The sequence below is a fragment of the Ranitomeya variabilis genome, chromosome 1, assembly GCF_051348905.1.
Source record: "Ranitomeya variabilis isolate aRanVar5 chromosome 1, aRanVar5.hap1, whole genome shotgun sequence".
NCBI classification, from domain to species: Eukaryota; Metazoa; Chordata; class Amphibia; order Anura; family Dendrobatidae; genus Ranitomeya; species Ranitomeya variabilis.
Window position 1 is genome coordinate 724,161,663 of NC_135232.1, and position 13,435 is coordinate 724,175,097.

The window sequence follows — 13,435 nt, forward strand, 5'->3', positions numbered from 1 at the left end:
AAAATGAAGCAACCTCTTCAAATTGAAAAGACGCTTAAGGCCCTGTCTCACATAGCGAGATCGCTAGCGAGATCGCTGCTGAGTCACAAGTTTTGTGACGCAACAGCGACCTCAGTAGCGATCTCGCTATGTGTGACACGTACCAGCGATCAGGCCCCTGCTGCGAGATCGCTGGTCGTGTCGGAATGGCCTGGGCCGTTTTTTGATCGTTGAGGTCCCGCTGACATCGCTGAATCGGTGTGTGTGACACCGATCCAGCGATGTCTTCACTGGTAACCAGGGTAAACATCGGGTTACTAAGCGCAGGGCCGCGCTTAGTAACCCGATGTTTACCCTGGTTACCAGCGTAAATGTAAAAAACAAACAAACAGTACATACTCACCATCTGATGTCCGTCAGGTCCCTTGCCGTCTGCTTCCCACACTGACTGAGCGCCGCCGTACAGTGAGAGCACAGCACAGCAGTGACGTCACCGCTGCGCTCTGCTCTCACTGTACGGCGGAGCTCAGTGAGAGCGGGAAGCAGACGGCAAGGGACCTGACGGACATCAGATGGTGAGTATGTACTGTGTTTTTTTTGGTAACCAGGGTAAACATCGGGTTACTAAGCGCGACCCTGCGCTTAGTAACCCGATGTTTACCCTGGTTACCCGGGTGCTGCAGGGGGACTTCGGCATCGATGAAGACAGTTTCAACGATGCCGAAGTCGTTCCCCTGATCGTTGGTCGCTGGAGAGAGCTGTCTGTGTGACAGCTCCCCAGCGACCACACAGCGACAAAACAGCGACGCTGCAGCGATCAGCATCGTTGTCTGTATCGCTGCAGCGTCGCTGTGTGTGACGGGGCCTTTAGGCCTGGACTGGGAAAGAAGTGCTTTTCCCGCCGATAGCATCCGAAATTATCTGATCCAGCTTGGACCCGAAAAACCTAGAGCGTTGAAAGGCAAGGTTAGAGACTTTTTTTGAGGGTGGATCAGATTTCCACGCTTCAGCCAGAGGATGCGGCGTATAGCAATGATGTTGCTGTTTGCCCTGGCGAAACAACTGGCCACATCAAAGGATGCAGTCAGAAGATATTTGCCGGCAAGGGCAATCTGGTATGCCAAATCTGCCATCTCATCAGGAGGAGCTGCTACTAGGATACACAGGTGAAGCATTTTTGCCCAGGCAGAAATGGACTTAGCCGCCCAGGTGTGGGCAAAAATGGGACAGAGAGAGAAGTGCCGGCCGCTTCAAAGGCTGACTTGGATAAGGACTAAACCTGCCTATCCATGGCGTCCTTAAGAGACACACCGTTCGGTATAGACAAGACCATCTTGGAAGAAGGGCGTGAGACCAGCGGATGCACATTAGGGGATTCTGTCCATAAACCAACAAGGTCTGGGCTGATGGGATAAAGAATGTCTAGCTGCTTCCTTCCCGTGAAGCGCTTTTCAGGATGTTCCCAGTGTTTAGCAATAATTGCTTCAAATTCCCTGTGATTGGGGAAGGTTCGTGAAGGACGTTTTACCCGTTTGAAGGACACGGAGTGCTCCTGAGCTGGAGCCTCATCCTCTTGTAGGTTAAGAGCTTGGTTAATTGCTGAGATAAGGCTATTGACCATATCCTGCATTTTGAGATCTGGTTTGCATCGAACTCAGACTGGGAATCCACATCTGACCCAAAAACTGCCTCCAATGAGGGGGCATGGGGAGAGGAGAGCAACCTAGATGTGCAGAGGGACCAGGGGAACTGGAAAGAGCCAGCTTCCATTTCTTTGTACCTGATTCGTCTCTGCGACGGTCGTGGTCAGGTGCGTGTGAATAACTATGAGAGGCGTTCGGAGCACTGGTGGCGGCAGACAAATGTTGAAGATGCTCCAGGACCTGGACCACGGACTGTGATACTTTAGTCTTGTCAGAGACCGACTATAACATGGCAATAGCCGACTCCGAGGAGAGGGGTGTGCTCTTATCCCGGGTGTTAGGGGGCTCCTGTGGGGCAGATGTGGAGGAGGGCCCACAGGAAGGACAGAAGGGGGAAAGGCTAACATGAGGACCACATTATTTTACAAAGGGCACAGGCGTAAAGAACCACAGTAGGTTTAGAGGGGCAATGAAAAACCTCTGCAGGGTTGGGCATAAGTTGAGCCTGGCAATACTGCTACGAAAAAAATGAGAGTAGAGCCTACCCAATGCCAGCGATGGTCAGCAGATGACTGCGAGGTTAGCTGTGTCCCACTGCAGCCGTGCTATAGGCTAAATGCGGGTCCGACACCGAGGGTGCAGAAGATATGCAGGAGAAAAAACAGTGTTTCAGACAGATTTTACATCTGCTGAGGCACAAGAATGCAGAAGTATCGGCTCAGCAGTGCCCCTCTGATTGATGAATCTCCGGGGGGCCGTGGCCTTGCAGGAAGATGGAGCTCCATGATAGGAGCGAAAAACGGCGCAGAGAAGACGCGGGTAAAAAGGGTGGCAACGCCAGGTCAGAGCAGGAAATTCTCTGACCCGGCGAGATGTCCTATTGGGACAAAAAAAAAAATTCAAATGCACGGTGGTGAGTGGCCGGGGGAGGCGCAGCCAGGAAGAGAGGGATGTGCCCACGGGTCTGGGACGGAACTGTGGAAAATGGCCACGGCCATGCAGGCAATAATGTACTAAAGCCGCCCTGTACCGTTAAGGGACGGAAATGCAGAGTAGTCTCTGCCATGCGCAGCTGCGTGAATGGGGGGGGGGGGGGGTTATATACAAACCTGCGAAGTGGATCCCCAGCTCCGCTTCACTGATGAGGATCGCATTAGGAGCCCACAGGTGGATGAGGATCGCTGGAAACAGGGATCCTCCTTCCCACACAGTCTCCAGATGCTGCAGAAGACGGTATCAACCCCTTACGAGAAGGGGGGAGGCCACTGCTGGTGACCACAGTCTTCCTCTCAGCCCTCTCCGAGGAGAGGGGTGAGGAGCGAAATGGCAAGCACTGGCCACCAGGAATCGCCCTGAAACACCCCTAAAGGTCACAGGGGATAAAGTCCTGCCTCCGGGTCGGAGAGTGGGCAATGTGGGTGACACCACACTGCTCTCTCAGTCGTATAAGTAAGGGAAAACAGGGCGAGAAATTACACCCTGTTTCCGTGAAGATGAAGAAGCTGAAAATCAAAGGAAAAAGACTAATAAAAACACAACAGGTGACCTAAAAAGGAAAACTGCAGATCTGGGATCAGATCCAGGTCCGCCTCCTACAGACACTAAGCTAAAACTGAGGTACTTAGTGCCTGACGGTGGGTGTATACTACGGAGGACCTATTTTCCTTTTTTTTTTTTGTATAGTGTCAGCCTCCTAGTGACAGCAGCATACACCCATGGTTACCTGTGTTCCCCAATGAAGCGATAAAGAAAGTTCATTATTTTCTCATTAATGTACACTCTGCACCCCATTTTGACTGAAAAACACAAATGTAGAAATTTTTGCAAATTTATTAAAAAAGAAAAACTGAAATATCACATGGTCATAAGTATTCAGACCCTTTGCTCAGTATTGAGTAGAAACACCCTTTTGAGCTAGTACATCCATGAGTCTTCTTGGGAATGATCAAGTTTTTGACACCTGGATTTGGGGATCCTCTGCCATTCTTCCTTGAAGATCCTCTCCAGTTCCGTCTGGTTGGATGGTGAACGTTGGTGGACAGCCATTTTCAGGTCTCTCCAGAGATGCTCAAGTGGGTTTAGGTCAGGGCTCTGGCTGGGCCAGTCAAGAATGGTCACAGAGTTATTCTGAAGCCACTCTTTGTTATTTTAGCTGTGTGCTTAGGGTCATTGCCTTGTTGAAAGGTGAACATTTGGCCTAGTAAGAGGTCCAGAGCACTCTGAAAGAGGTTTTCATCCAGGATTCCTGTGTACTTGGCAGCATTCATGTTTCCTTCAATGACAACCAGTCGTCCTGACCTTGAGGCTGAAAACACCCCATAGCATGATGCTGCCACCACCATGTTTCACTGTTGGGATTGTATTGGGCAGGTGATGAGCAGTGCCTGGTTTTCTCCACACATACCGCTTAGAATTATCACCAAAAAGGTCTATCGTCGTCTCATCAGACCAGAGAATCTTATCTCTCATAGTTTGGGAGTCCTTCATATGTTTTTTTTTTTTTTTAGCAAACTCTATGCGGGCTTTCATATGTCTTGCATTGAGGAAATACATACACTACTTACCTGGTAGCAGTGTTTTTTCAGGAGCCATGACAGCACAACGAGAGTGGGGATCCGCCCTTCAGGGACAGGAAACCTCAGACATAAAAGGGCGGCACCTCACTCCCCCGTCAGTTGGATTACAGAGTACGAAAGGACCTTCTAGGTTAGTAGCACATAAACAATTTTAAAACATGGTACAATTCACCCAGTGAATAAACTTAGGAATTAACTAAAGGAAGTGTCGACCCCAATAAGCAAAGAGGGTAGGGAATATAAGGGTGCTGTCATGGCTCCTGAAAAAACACTGCTACCAGGTAAGTAGCGTATGTATTTATTCAGTCGCCATGACAGCACAACAAGAGACTTTCAGAGAAGTGAAAAGTGACTAGGGAGGGACCACTGCCTCCAGCACCCTTCTCCCAAACGTGAGGTCGGAGGAGCCACCTAGATCTAGTCTCTAGTGTCTAAGAAAGGTAGATGGAGAAGACCATGTGGCCGCCTTACAAATGTTTTCAATCGACACCTCTGCTCTCTCTGCCCAGGATGTGGCTACCGCACGAGTGGAGTGAGCCTTTATACCTTCTGGAATTTCCACGCCACCTGCGGTATAAGCGAGAGATATCGCCTCCCTAATCCATCTGGCTAGTGTATTTTTTGATACCCTAAGCCCTCTCCTAACTCCCTGGTAGGATATAAATAAGGAGTTATCTTTTTTCCAGGTGTCTGTAACTGAAATATATTCGAGAAGACACCTTCTTACATCTAAACAATGAAATCTATGGTCTTTATCATTAGAGGGATTGGAACAAAACGAAGGTAGGACGACCTCTTGTGACCTATGAAATTTTGAAGCAACTTTTGGAAGATAAAGGGGGTCAGGTTTCATAACAACTCTATCTTCCCTAAACTGCATATATGGAGGTTGCCTAGATAATGCCTGCAGATCACTAACCCTTCTTGTGGACGTGAGGGCAACTAAGAGGGCCGTTTTAACTGACAGGATTTTTATAGGGACGGTCTCAATAGGCTCGAAAGGGGCCTGTGTTAAGAGCTGACAGCACAAGATTTAGGTCCCATGGTACTATCTTCTGCTTAATAACTGGTCTGGATCTGGTAACCGCCTTGAAGAACCTAGATATCCAGTGATTGCTGGCCAAGTTAGAATTGTATAGCGCCCCCAGAGCTGACACCTGAACTCTGAGGGTGCTCTCTAGGCCCCTTTGTAAAAATTCTAAAATTTGAGTAATATCAGGTTTTTGATCAATCTGCGCTCCTGAACTCGATAGGAACCTTCTCCAAACCCTGACATAGATGTTTGTCGTGGAGGCTTTCCTACTCTTAAGCAGTGTATTTATAAGATTTTGAGAAAATCCTTTCCCCTGTAGAAGTGACCTCTTAAATTCCACGCTGTTAGGTGTAAGCTGGCTGCTCGTGGATGCAGGATTGGACCCTGGGAGAGGAGGTCTGGTATTTCAGGGAGGATCCATGGCTGGGAAATGGACATGTTCCTCAGCCATGGGAACCACGAACTTCTGGGCCAGAACGGGGCTATTAGGATCACTCGGGCCCTGTCTTCCCGTATTTTCCTCAGAACTATAGGAATTAGGTTTAGAGGGGGAAAGGCATAGGCGAGACTGAAGTTCCAGGAGATTAGGAGAGCGTTGACTGCATACGGGTTGTCCCTTGGATTTAGGGAACAGAATTGATGTAGTTTTCTGTTTCCTCGACTGGCAAAGAGATCTATTTCTGGACATCCCCACAAATGTACGATCTGATTGAAGACAGTCGGTTTTAGAGACCAGTCCCCTTGTTTGAGTTCGTTGCGGCTTAAATAATCGGCCATGGTATTGAGTTTTCCCTTTATATGAAGAGCCGTAAGGGAAAGTAGGTGATTCTCGGCCATCTGAAAAATACGATTCGCAACGTCCATTAACGACCCAGACCGCGTACCTCCTTGATGGTTAATATAGGCAACGGTCACCTGGTTGTCAGAGAATAGTCTGACATGTCTACCTTGTAGGGGTATAAGGAACCCATTTAACGCGCGTTCTACCGCTAACAATTCCTTTAGGTTGGAGGATGAGTTTCGTTCAGACTGGGACCACAGACCCTGGATCCAATTACTCTCCCAGTGTGCCCCCCAACCCATGGGGCTAGCATCAGTTGTAATCACTCGTGTTATCTGATTTGTCCAGGGTACCCCTCTACGAAGATTCGGTATGTGTCCACCAATTTAGTGAATTAGTGGTCTCAGTAGATAGAGAAAATTTACTATCAAGATTAGCCCCCAGCCGACGAAAATTATGTAGAACATCCCACTGCAGAGATCTGGAGTGAAACTGTGCCCAGAGAACCGCCGGAATACAAGAAGAGAACCCAAAAGTGACATCGCTCCTCTTAAGGAGACTACGGGATTATTAATCGCTTTGGTGGCAAGCCGATGAATACTGTTCACTTTTGAGTCCGGCAGGCGACATTCCTGCTGACCCGAGTCTATGATAAGACCTAAAAACTCCTGCAATTTTAAGGGCTGCAGACGCGACTTCTTGAGATTAATAACCCATCCTAAGTTATGTAATGCTGTTATCACCTTCCCCAACTGGTCCTTACAATGTGATTCTGAACGTCCCACAAACAACAAATCATCTAGGTAGGGAATTATTAGAATGTTTTGTTCGTGAAGGTGTGCCATAACCTCTACCATGATCTTAGTGAAAACACGGGGTGCAACTGCAACACCAAAGGGGAGTGCCTGATATTGGAAGTGCTCTACCGTGCCGGCAAGTGAAACCGCCACCCTGAGAAAACGCTGATGATTTACATGTATTGGGACATGATAATAGGCGTCTTTCAGATCTAAGACAACCATGAAGCAATTGTGAAAGAGAAGCTTTATTGCCGTTTTCACAGATTCCATTTTAAAGGATGGGATCAGCAAGAATTCATTCAGGCCTTTTAGATTGATGATGGTACGATACGACCCATCAGGTTTTTTAATCAGGAATAAAGGGGAATAAAACCCCTTATCTCGCTCTTCCGTGGGAACTCTAATCAGAACCCTTTTTTGTTGGAGATCCTGGACTTCTGACTCCAGTGCCAATTGTTCTGCAGGAGAAGAACGGATGGGGGTTGTGGTGAAATGTGTATATGTGTGTGTGTGTGTGTGTGTGTGTGTGTGTGTGTGTGTGTGTGTGTGTGTGTGTGTGTGTGTGTGTGTGTGTATGTATGTATATATATATATATATATATATATATATATATATATATATATATATATATATATATATATATATATATATATATATATCTGTCTAGGGTTATATGTGTGACTAGTGATAATGTAACAGCTGTCCTGAAGGCAAGTCGCACCTAGGTGTTAATAGGTACTTCCTTGGGATTAGTAGACATTGTGTCTCCCTATCTCACCAGGAGGTCTAGCTAAGGCCAAGAACAAAGGAACACTTGACACCTCTGAGGTCTTGGAGGGGAGATGCTAAATTGCGGCCTGAGGTAATATATCCCTGAGAACCTCTCCACAAGAGAAAATAATATATATTCATTAGTAGAGCGGCCGTGCCCAATCAAACAGGCAGCAGTTATGATATTGGCCTGAGGGGCCGGTCTAAAAACCTGACCTCAGACCAAAGTTATAAATTTAGGCTGCAGACAGAGAATTGTGTTCACATGATGGGGGCAGCCTGAGAAGCTGGTGTGATCCAATCTACATTCGTCCTACCCCAGAGAGCAGAAAGCAGCTACCAGTTAGATGATTTTCTGTAAGTTTTCTTCTGTTTATTTTGATACTGTTTTGCATAAGTTGTATGTCTTTTTATTATCATATTTTTATACCTTTTCTTATTGTAAGCACTGACCCTTTTGTTATTAAAGTATAAACTTTAACAAGTTGAACCTTGAATGTTCTAAAAGAATCCATAGCCTTGAGGTGTGTGAGCCTTATGAGTGATAGACATATTTTTATTAGTATTATTTCTGGGACTCATCGCCCATGTATTCGATGAGTGGTGGCAGCGCGTATGAGCGGGTGTGTGGCCTGGGTCGGTGTGTGATTTATGCTCCCATTAAAGCATAGGACAGAGGTTGAATGCTGGACTGAGAGTGGGGAGATAGATTAACCCTTGCAGGCACAACCCCAAGTCACGTGTGAGAGCGGGCACGTGACGAATAAGTGACACCACGGAGCAGGGATCCGTGACAGGGGTTAATTTAAATTTGTCCTGAGGGATGTGATGGAACTGGAATTTTAAACCCTCTTTAATGATACTGAGAATCCATGGACTATTGGTGATCTTCAACCAGGCCGGGTAGTAGGCCAAAAGCCTACCGCCCACCTGGGCAGCCAGTCATTGAGGTTTTTTAGAGTCCCGAGAGGAGTTAAACATGTATCCTCTACCTCTTCTTCTGTTGGAGTTATATCTGGTCGATTCCCTATTCGAATCTCTGTCATATCTTCGGCGATAAGACCATCCTCTGTTGTAATCCCGCCTATAAAAGGGTTTTCTCAAAAGAGGGAATCGCTTTTTACTGCCACCCGCCTTTTCTAGTAATTCATCTAGCACCGGTCCAAACAAATGAACCCCTTCACAGGGGATGCCACATAGCTTCGATCTGGCCTGTAGGTCTCCTGGCCAACATTTTATCCACAGTGCTCTACGGGCTGCGTTTGATAAGGCTGAGGACCTTGCGGCCAGCCTAACAGAATCCGCTGACGCATCCGAAGGGAAGGCTGCTGCATCCTGAATAATGGACATAGAGGATAGGATCTCATCTCTAGGAACCTTATCCTTGAGTTGTCTTCCAGGTGGCCCAGCCACACCATCAATGACCGGGCTGTGCAAGTGGATGCAATTGCCGGCCTCAGGGAACCCGCTGAAGTTTCCCACGCTCCTTTAAGGAACACATCGGCTTTCCTATCAAGCGGGTCCTTTAGGTTTCCTAAATCCTCAAATGGGAGAGAAGTCTTTTTGCACGCTTTGGCCACTGCTGCATCCAATTTTGGGACTTTGTCCCAAGAGGATGAAGCCTCCTCTTCGAAAGGATACCTCCTTTTGAATGCTGGTGGAAGTGACCCCTTCCTTTCGGGTTTCTTCCATTCCTTTGTAATCAGCGACTTGATTTTATCTACCACAGGAAAAACCCTTCAGGATTTACGATCTATGCCCTTGAATATTATGTCCTGGATGGGACATTCCGACTGGGTCTCTTCAATCCCCATAGTGTTGTTGACGGCCTTGACTAGGTGATTAATCCTATCCAGTGACAGACAGGCTCGGCTAGATTCTATGTCCTCTGATGATGAAGATGAGGGAAGAGAATCCGAGCTCGCACCACCTGTCTCGGAATCCACATCTGAGGATGGGGATGAAATTTCCTTCCTTTTTTTGGAAACTGACTTGTGAGACCTGGACCTCATGGAATCTCTGACCTCCTGTTTAACCATGTCTCTAAGCGTAGACGTAAGGTCAGAGGCCTCCTCCTCAATTAAACGCTGTATGCAGGATCTGCACAACTTCTTTTTATGTCCATCTGGAAGTGGCTCCGTACACATGGCACACTCCCTATGCTTGGACTTGGAAACACATTTCCTCCCCTAATAAGGAGAGAGGGAATACAAGGAGGGACAGCAATCAGAAAGTGTACTTTCACGTAGCTCACTTACCCATCCCTGCAGTGAATGGTACCGTGATCGGGGGGTCCTTCTTAGCCGGAGAATCCTTACGGCCTGAGGACTTGGTTGATTTCTGAGCCGCTTTAGCTCCACCAGCGCGACTACTGCCACTAGAACGTCGCTGGGAGCTTCTCAGAGACTTGCCTGTCTGAGGCTGCTCAAGTGGTTGCTGCTGTTCACCGCACAGCTGCGGTGTTCCCTCCGGTGACTCCATACTGGAAAAATGGACAGGAACACACAGAGGCCTCTGTGCACCGCTTAAATCCATCCCCCTGGGTACTACCCCCGGATGGGGGTCAGCAGCGAAAAATAATCCAGGTGCCGCTGATCGGTATTGCACCAATAGGGTCCGTCCAGCGCGAGCCGCACTCCCATGATGACCCGTGAGAGCGCCGGCCACCCTGAGGCCAAAATCCCACCCCCGACGCTGGGCACCGCCATTAGCCAGAAAAACAGCACTACCGCGCATGCACGGCCGCGTCATCATCCCGCGCTGCCCGCCGCGTCACCCGGACACGCCCCTTCCGGTCGCGGCTGCGGCGCTGAGAGTAGACGCGCCGAACAAGGACGGCAGCGCTTCCCAGCCAACGCAGACACCAGCTCCAGCGGCGGACAGACCCCAGAGGCCCGGCAGATGCGGCACCATAGGGACCCTACTTACCAGGTATGAAAAGCGGGCACCAAAGAAGCCAACCCATTTACCTCGGGCTGCTTCCTCCTGCTGCCACCTACACAAACAGTCCCCCAGCCGTGTGGTGCTTCCATCATCCTGACCAGGCCGAGGTAGGGGACCCCCGCTACCTGTACCGGCCTGTCAGGAGTGGGCTATCTTCTTTTCTTCAACCTTCTTCTTAAGGCCTGTCTGAAGAGGTTCCACTGTCCCTGAAGGGCGGATCCCCTCTCTCGTTGTGCTGTCATGGAGACTGAATAAAGGCTTCATTCGGGCCACTCTGCCATAAAGGCCCGACTGGTGGAAGGCTGAAGTGATAGTTAACTTTGTGGAAATTTCTCCCATCACCCTACTGCATCTCTGGAGCTCAGCCACAGTGATCTTGGGGTTCTTCTTTACGTCTCTCACCAAAGCTCTTCTCCCACGATTGCTCAGCTTGGCTGGACGGCCAGGTCCAGGAAGACTTCTGGTGGTTCTCAAACTTGTTCCATTTAAGGATTATGGAGGCCACTGTGCTCAAAGGAACCTTGAGTACTACAGAAATTCAGTTGTAACCTTGGCCAGATTCTGTGTCTGTGCTCCTTGGCCGGTTCCTTTGACCTCATAATTCTCATCTGGTTTGACATGCACTGCGAGCTGTGAGGTCTTATATAGACAGGTGTGTGACTTTCCAAATCAAGTCCTATCAGTTTAATTAAACACAGCTGGACTCCAAAGAAGGCGTAGAACCATCTCAAGGAGGATCACAAGGAAATGGACAGCATGTGACTTAAATATGAGTGTCTGAGCAAAGGGTCTGAATACTTATGTACATTAATGAGAAAAAAAAAATAACTTTTTTGAATTTACCAAATGACTGCAATGAAAAAGAGAGAGAGTGTATAATCAGCGCAGTACCATTTTGTATTTCCATTGGCAGCGCCCCTTCCTTGCTTATCAGAAACAAAGCAAAGTAGTATTCAGAAATTGGTAACCTAATGCCCTCACCGTGCCTCCTCAGCTCCTCGATTTGCTCCTCTTTCAAGTCCAGTTGCTCTGTAAGTCGTGAGGCCGCCTCCAGGGCACAGTTTGCTTCATCTAAACTTTCCTAGAGCAAAGATTTTATTGATTCAATAAAGATGAAAATGACTGCAGTGTGGAGCATCAAATGAACCATTGTACATCAGCTATTGTAGACATATGGATTTTTAATATGATCAAGATTATAAACCCAGTAGAATTTACATAATTTTTTGGGGTCCATAATATTAATAATGAGTTACTGTATTATACCCCAGAGCTGAACTCACTATTCTGCTGTTACATAGTTACATAGTTATTAAGGTTGAAGGAAGACTGTAAGTCCATCTAGTTCAACCCATAGCCTAACCTAACTTGCCCTAACATGTTGATGCAGAGGAAGGCAAAAAAAACCCATGTGGAAAAGAGTAACTCCACATTGGGGAAAAAAATTCCTTCCCGACTCCGCATACGGCAATCAGACTAGTTCCCTGGATCAACGCCTTATCAAGGAATCTAGTGTATATACCCAGTAACATTATACTTTTCCAGAAAGGTATCCAGTCCCCTCTTAAATTTAATTAATGAATGACTCATTACAACATCATACGGCAGAGAGTTCCATAGTCTCACTGCTCTTACAGTAAAGAATCCGCGTCTGTTATTATGCTTAAACCTTCTTTCCTCCAGACGTAGAGGATGCCCCCTTGTCCCTGTCTCAGGTCTATGATTAAAAAGATCATCAGAAAGGTCTTTGTACTGTCCCCTCATGTATTTATACATTAAAATAAGATCACCCCTTAGTCTTCGTTTTTCCAAACTAAATAGCCCCAAGTGTAATAATCTCTCTTGGTATTGCAGACCCCCCAGTCCTCTAATAACCTTGGTCGCTCTTCTCTGCACCCGCTCCAGTTCAGCTATGTCTTTCTTATACACCGGAGACCAGAACTGTGCACAGTATTCTAAGTGTGGTCGAACTAGTGACTTGTATAGAGGTAAAATTATGTTCTCCTCATGAGCATCTATGCCTCTTTTAATACATCCCATAATTTTATTTGCCTTTGTAGCAGCTGCCTGACACTGGCCACTGAATATGAGTTTGTCATCCACCCATACACCCAGGTCTTTTTCATTGACGGTTTTGCCCAGAGTTTTAGAATTAAGCACATAGTTATACATCTTATTACTTCTACCCAAGTGCATGACCTTACATTTATCCCCATTAAAGCTCATTTGCCATTTATCAGCCCAAGCTTCTAGTTTACATAAATCATCCTGTAATATAAAATTGTCCTCCCCTGTATTGATTACCCTGCAGAGTTTAGTGTCATCTGCAAATATTGAAATTCTACTCTGAATGCCCCCTACAAGGTAATTAATAAATATGTTAAAAAGTGTTGCAGTCACTGTGTACATACATTACATTACTGATCCTGAGTTATATCCTGTATTATATTCCAGAGCTGCACTCACTATTCTGCTGGTGCAGTCACTGTGTACATACATTACATTACTAATCCTGAGTTACATCCTGTATTATACTCCAGAGCTGCACTCACTATTCTGCTGGTGCATTCACTGTGTACATACATTACATTATTGATCCTGAGTTACCTCCTGTATTAGACTCCAGAGCTGCACTCACTATTCTGTTGTTGCATCTTCTTACCTGAAGTGACAGCACTTTATCCTCCAGTTTCTCCACCTTCTGCCTGAACTCGGCACTCTGCTTCTTGTGCCTCTCTAACTCCGCTGCATACATTGCCTTCTCCTCTGAGAGATGGAAACAAAACTGCAGTTACAGGACACACCCCATGTATTACTTTATACTCTAGCTTCACATAAAGAGGGGTCTCTGCAATAAAAGCATGAACAAAGACTACAAATATTCTTTAAATTCCTGATTTCTCAAAAC

General features: G+C 47.0%; 1 protein-coding gene across 2 annotated transcripts in view; it reads right to left on the minus strand.

Annotated features, from left to right (window-relative positions):
* Positions 1-13,435, minus strand: part of TRIP11 (thyroid hormone receptor interactor 11) — an 87,670-nt gene that overhangs the window by 42,690 nt on the left and 31,545 nt on the right. For both annotated transcript variants that reach the window (XM_077267829.1, XM_077267840.1), the window contains exons 15-16: positions 13,190-13,293; positions 11,509-11,608 (exon numbers count right to left, since the gene is read on the minus strand). In XM_077267829.1, the coding sequence (XP_077123944.1) occupies positions 11,509-11,608; positions 13,190-13,293 (204 nt within the window). The remainder of the gene's footprint in view (positions 1-11,508; positions 11,609-13,189; positions 13,294-13,435) is intronic.